The sequence below is a fragment of the Ziziphus jujuba genome, chromosome 8, assembly GCF_031755915.1.
Source record: "Ziziphus jujuba cultivar Dongzao chromosome 8, ASM3175591v1".
NCBI classification, from domain to species: domain Eukaryota; kingdom Viridiplantae; phylum Streptophyta; class Magnoliopsida; order Rosales; family Rhamnaceae; genus Ziziphus; species Ziziphus jujuba.
The window spans coordinates 10,421,931-10,427,930 of record NC_083386.1 but is presented as its reverse complement, the minus strand read 5'-3'; the positions used below and the strand labels follow the sequence as shown (position 1 = coordinate 10,427,930).

The 6,000-nt window shown below is 38.1% G+C and overlaps 1 protein-coding gene across 2 annotated transcripts; it reads right to left on the bottom strand.

Annotated features, from left to right (window-relative positions):
• Window positions 1-206: 206 nt before the first annotated feature.
• Window positions 207-5,864, bottom strand: LOC107413230 (probable pectate lyase 18). Of its 2 annotated transcripts, none has more exons than XM_016021125.3 (5): window positions 5,845-5,864; window positions 4,990-5,205; window positions 3,658-4,549; window positions 2,797-3,002; window positions 207-528 (listed from the first exon to the last, which is right to left on the bottom strand). In XM_016021125.3, exons 1-5 carry the CDS (start codon window positions 5,847-5,849, stop codon window positions 285-287), a joined length of 1,563 nt encoding a protein of 520 aa, XP_015876611.1. In that variant the 5' UTR covers window positions 5,850-5,864; the 3' UTR covers window positions 207-284. The 2 variants fall into 2 exon arrangements, with proteins under 2 accessions (XP_015876611.1, XP_060675594.1); XM_060819611.1 differs by lacking the exon at window positions 5,845-5,864 and adding an exon at window positions 5,482-5,787.
• Window positions 5,865-6,000: the final 136 nt, after the last annotated feature.

Genomic DNA, 6,000 nt, shown 5'->3' with positions numbered 1-6,000 from the left:
ATATTCACCAACCAATTAAACAGCTCAAATCATCTAACATGTTAGTTAGTGCTAAAGGACCCCACAGAGGATCCTAAAGGGTATTCGAGACGACCCCTACCAAAAAAATTAACCATGTTCTTGAGTACCTTTTACCAATATAGCAAAATTCCATGTAGGATATGGGGGATTAGGCATGGGGACCAACCAAGAGAAAAATACTCAGCTTGTTGAGAATTTTTTTCTTTTTTTTTGTTTTTTTGTTTTTTTATATCTGATTTGAAATTTTTCTTTTTTGAAAATTTCTATAGGGATAACAATTGAAAGGATAATAAAGCACCATGATTGGTGGTAATACACAAAATTAAAATAATTAAAATAGACAACAAGATTGGGTTTGAATATGAGGAACTTGATGATGCACCATTCCCAAATATCATTCCAAAGAAGTCCCCATCACCGCCATTGGACCCGCCGTTGTTGCTGTTGGCCCCGGTGGTGGTCCCTCCATCGTTGAATCCTGAAGATGATCTACTCTCAGTGTTGTCCCTACAATAATTTATAACAACAAAAATACATCAATATTATTGCTACTACACAATCCATAAATAATGTCATCCAATAATTCAGCACAAGAAACCAGCTCCCCATGCATTAATTTCTAATCAAATGTAAGTAGTTAGAAGGTTAGGATTCCCCTATAATTCATTAATTTGTCTTGGATTTTAAAACATGAATTTCTCTTCTTTAAAAACAAAAATAAAAATAAAAAATTCTATGTATATGAAATTCCCCTTCCCTAAGTATGGAGCTGCATAGACAGCATCTAATCAGCAATACAAAAACCAAACCAACCCATCATGCATTTTGTCCAAACATATCAAAAGAATCAATTTTGACAATGAAAATAGAGATAAGTGGGACCTGTAGAGCTAGCTTTCCCTGTTCTGGATAAATAAATAATTTGGGAAAGTTCATTGCTAACAGCTTATAAAACACAAACCAAAATATGTTTAGCTGGACGTGGAAAAACCTTATACAAAACACCTACTGAATATTTATTCATAATGAGTACTGAAGATGCTGTAGAAAATTTGATGTTCCACAAGTCCACATTTTCTTCACATGGCAATCATATCAGACGCATTTTCCATTCAATTATTGTGCGATGAAAATGGCTTTTATAATCTCAAATTTTAGTATTAAGGAGACGTAAAAAACGCCAAAGGTTATATATTTTGATTTTAAAAAATAATAAAAAAATTCAAGGCATTTTCCTATTAAAGACTTCAGTAAAAGCATCATCTAGTTGAAAACAAAAAAGGTTCACTTTTTTCCCACCTTTTCTTTAGACTTTTATCTCTTTGTCCACAAGAGCATTTTTGCTAAAATACAGAGAAAACCCTATACAACCCCATCCAATTCGCAACCTACCAGAATCCAGAGAAGACATTACCTAGACAACCCCAAGTGGTAGCACTGGTAGAAGTAGTCAAGCATTAAATGGTAATAGAGAAAAACGACTCTTTTTTCGGTGAATGTAAGAAAGAAAATAATATCGTAAGGAATAGTGTAAACAGGAAATGAGGTTTCGGCTGGATGTAAAGGCTCACATCTCCTTCCCTATTCTACAGGCTAGTTGTCTATTGTCAAAATTTATATCTAATCAGAAGTGGGATCGCAAATTTTTGTGACTGAAATAAAAAGTGGGTCCCACAAGCCATGGCTGGAAAGCAGAAGAAGAGAATATAACTGCGTCACTACCCTTATTACAGACACACCGAACCCCTGACCTGGGTGTGGGGTCTACTTCAACCATATTATCCCCAAAATCAGAACCCCACTTGCACCTTTTTATACACTTTTCTCTATACACACACATGCTCTCCTTGTTCATTCATTGGCTTCTGACTAGGATTCAAAGACTTTTTTCTCTCTCACAGAGTGAAAAGACTACTCTCCCATTGTCAAATGAAAAAGACCAAACCACCCCTCTTCTATTATTTCGTACCCCATTGTCATGCAACTTGACCTATATTTGACTGTCAGGATCAAAACTAGAGTGTGATTTAGGGGCTGTAAAAACTTAAGCATTTGGGTGTGGGACAACATTTCCAAAGGGACTACAACAAGCCAAAGGTTTTACAAAAATACAAATATCTATGGTGGTCTCTTGGGCATTGGGAAAAAGTCAAATGCATTCCAGACCGTAAGAATGGATCCAACGGCTAGAATCAAGGTTGCATATACTCTAATACTGATCCCAATGCTCATTGAAAGAAAAATCATTTTCTAGCAAAAAAGCAAGAAAAAGTGCACAGAAAAGAAAAAATAAAATGGCATTGTCCATGCATAAATGGAAAGACAAAGCTAAGAGAGAGAGAGAGAGAGAGAGAGCAAGACAAGTGAACTGTAAGACTGCTGCTTTGGTCAGATAGATTCCCAATATAATAGCCCGCACGATCACGTGCACCCAAAAGTAAAAAAAGGCTCTCTCGCACCTATTATTTTATATTGCCATTCCCACCCTCCAAAGTTTCATATTTTATCGTTTTTGTCATTGAAAAATTTTGCTGGCCGAGGTTCCACAAGTCCAATCAAACAAACAAAAACCACAAAGGAAAAACAAGAAAACCATACTTCAACTGTAAACCATCTTTTATAGTTTTTAAGATTTATTATTCCAGCTCGGAGTTATTTATATCCAGAATAAGATATATTTTATTTATGAATGGAAAGACATTACTGCCCCTCATTTGACAGTTAAAGTGACAGGTAATTGATATAGGTTTAGGGAGAGAAAAAGAATCGAGTTACCTGGGGTCACCAAAAACGCCAGCGTTTAAAGTGAGCTGGTCGATGAGAGCGGCGGATTTGGGGTCGACGCTGGAGGCCTTGGCGTACTGGGTGCTCAGCCCCACTCCTGACGGTACGAAGAACGCTCCATTTACCATTACGTCCCCCTCCGTCCTCCAGTTCCACCCTGCCCACTCTCCTTCGTCTGTATCCACGCGCTTCGTCACCTGCATCAATTTTGTTTATATGTCTACTACTACATCTCCTCAATCCAACCAAAAAAAAAATATATATATATATATTAAAAATAAATCTATCACGCGCGTACGCGGCTAGAAGCCTATTGTATATATATATATATACATGCTGAAAAGCCTGTCCCTCAGTTATATTTGATGGCTGGCAGGCACTACGGTCGCCTTCACGCGTTTTCCCAATTAAATTTCCTCATAATAACTTCTTTACAAACAGCCAATTTCCAGTCAATTTTTTATCGAAAATCTGGAAAATTTTAAAAACGTTCCCTTTTTTGTTTCTAAATTTTATTTATTTTTAGATAGAAAAAGAAACTTCTAATTATATAACCCGCTCCAATTATCTCAAAAACTAGCGGCGCGTGAGTTAACATGTACACGCGCCACCGTTGCAAGTGGGACAGTGACCGTTACTTGAATCCAATCTTTTAACGTTCAAAGTTTTTCAAACAATCGCAAAATATCATGAAACAATCATTCCCCCTTTTCAGTTCAAAATCCAATTTTAAAATGGACAATTATTATATATAGAAATATATATATATATATATATATTTTCCGGTGAAATGAATAAATATATAAAAATAACAAAGAAATTACGAAATTAATTTAAGAAAAATTAAAAAACCTCCTTGGCGTTGTTATCGGCGGGTGCAGTATAGCGATTCCCTTGGCTATTAATGGTGGGGTTAGCGCTACCGCCGATAGCATACATCTCCCACTGCGTGAAATCGTTATTCACCACGTGTATGTACCCGCGTCTACACCGAGGCATACGCTGCACCAGCGCCACACCGAAATGGTTGAACGCTATCGTCACCTGCATACCCGAATCCGGTAAATACCCATCGCTGTGACCCAGAAGCATGACCTCATCGTGGTGGGAGAAATGGTTGTTGGAAATCGTGATCCCCGTGGACCCCATTATAGCATCGATCAATCCGTCCGTACAGTAAGACAGCGTGCAATGGTCGATCCAGATTTTGCGGGAGCCGAAGATGGAGATTCCGTCACCGTCGGATTTCCCTCTCCAGCCGACGTGGGTTGGGCTCGAAGCAATGTCAGCGTTGCCGCTGGGCTTGCAATGGTGGACATGGACGTTGTGGATGATTACGTTGGAGACGTATTGGAGGGTTATGCAGCCGTTTCCGACTATGTGGACGTTGGTTCCCCTGCCGTCGATGGTCTTGAAGCTGTTGACGATGAGCTCGTGTTTGAGCTTGATGGTCATGTCGGCTGAGAAGACGATCCAGAGAGGCTCCGTTTGGATCACGGCGTGACGGAGAGTGCCCGGGATTGGGTTCGCAGCGTCTCGGTCGGAGGAATCGGTGACCACGTAGATCTGACCTCCTTTGCCTCCCATGGCGTCCCCGCCAAACCCTATTCCACAGTCGGCGAGCTTCTGGCGGTCGTTTTGCCAGTTCGGGTCGCAATGCCAGCAATCGTCGATTGGGTTGCCGGTGAGGCATTGGTTTTGGAGGGACATCATTTGTCTTCGAGATACTGATACATTGACACTCCTGAAAAAGGAAAAAAAGAAAAACAGAATGGCTCTGTTTTGTTACTGAGAAAATGCAAGAAAATGCAAAATGGGTGAAATGCAGAGAGAATGAACCGAACCCAGAAAGCAATTTATGCTCATTACAAACAAAAATGGGTGGAAAAGAAAAAGAGAGAGAATCAAAAACTAGAAAACCCAGTAGGAGTCTTGTTTATTTCTTTGAAAAAGAAAACAGAGTGGCCCAAAGCATTAAACACTAAACTGGAAAGTTCCAGGTGGAGATTTGTGATGTTCTAACAACAAATCTCGGAAAATGGGGTTTAAGCCAGATTGTAAAACCATAAAACCCAAAATGGGTTTCTTTTTTTCTTTCTTGTGTATTTTTCATTTAGGTGAAAGAAAGGAGAACAGTTCGGGGGTTTAGAAATAAAAACAGTTGGGGCTTTTACAACGTCTTACCTCTGGACTTGTTGAGCAACAGCTTCAGGGTCAGGATGTTGATGAGGGAGGGTAAGATTGAAGCCAAATGAAGAAAAAGCTTGAATGAGGGGAGAGAAAAAGCTCATGAAGAGGCATATTAAGAGAATGCAGGTGGTGGTGGGAAGCATCCTTGGAAGAACAATAATAATGGAAGGTGGGAAGTATTTGTTCTTGTTGTCCTTCCTCTGCTTCTTTCTGTGGAATGAACCCAAGAAAAAAAAAAAATTAAAAAGAAACAAAAATCCAAACTTGAGGATGTCTTGCTCTTGAATGCTCTCAATAACTGCAATTTTTTGGGAAAATGTGACAGTGTTTTTATAATAAAACAAGATTATAATAATGATAAATGGTAAAAAAGTTTAAATGAGAAAAAAAATTTGGTTTTACTTTGTTGGTAGGGTTTTTGGGGTTTTGTTTATATCACAAGTAGAAGAAAAGAAGAAGAATTTGGTGGCTATGATGTAGACACACCCATGGAGATGAAGAGAAAGGAGAGAGAATGGCTCTCTCTCTTCTCCTATTCTTTCTCTCGCCTCCTCTTCAATTCTCCTTTGCACTCAAAATACTTTCATTCCTACCTTGCATTATAATCATTCTAATAGATAAGAAGAAAATCCTTCTAAAAAGTTTAAAAATTTAGAGAAATTAAAAGGAACTTCTTATCCAAAATGCCAAGCCCCCCTTTCTTTTTCTCTTGTGTCTTCTTCTCTAAAACTAAGATTTTTTTTTTTTTTTCGTTTCTTTATTTTATTTTTTCTTTTTCTGTTTGGCTGCGGATTAAAGATTCTTTGCGGCAAGAGAGAAAGTAGTCTGAGTATAGACAAAGTTGTTTACCTCATTTGGTTTGGTTTTAGAAAAAATATTCAAGTTTAAGATGGTAATTACTATCAATCAAGATTTCAGCTTTTGAGATATTTTTCATTTTTCTTCTTCTTTTTCTTTTTTTTTTTTGGGGGGGAGAGGAATTGGAGGCTTCCATATTTTTAAAAG

Excerpts from the sequence above, each read along its gene's own strand:
- LOC107413230 (XM_016021125.3), bottom strand. Across the intron at positions 4,550-4,989 it reads GTTGCTCAACAAGTCCAGAG|GAGTGTCAATGTATCAGTAT; the intron begins GTAAGACGTTGT and ends TTCCTTTTTCAG. Across the intron at positions 3,003-3,657 it reads CCGATAACAACGCCAAGGAG|GTGACGAAGCGCGTGGATAC; the intron begins GTTTTTTAATTT and ends AAATTGATGCAG.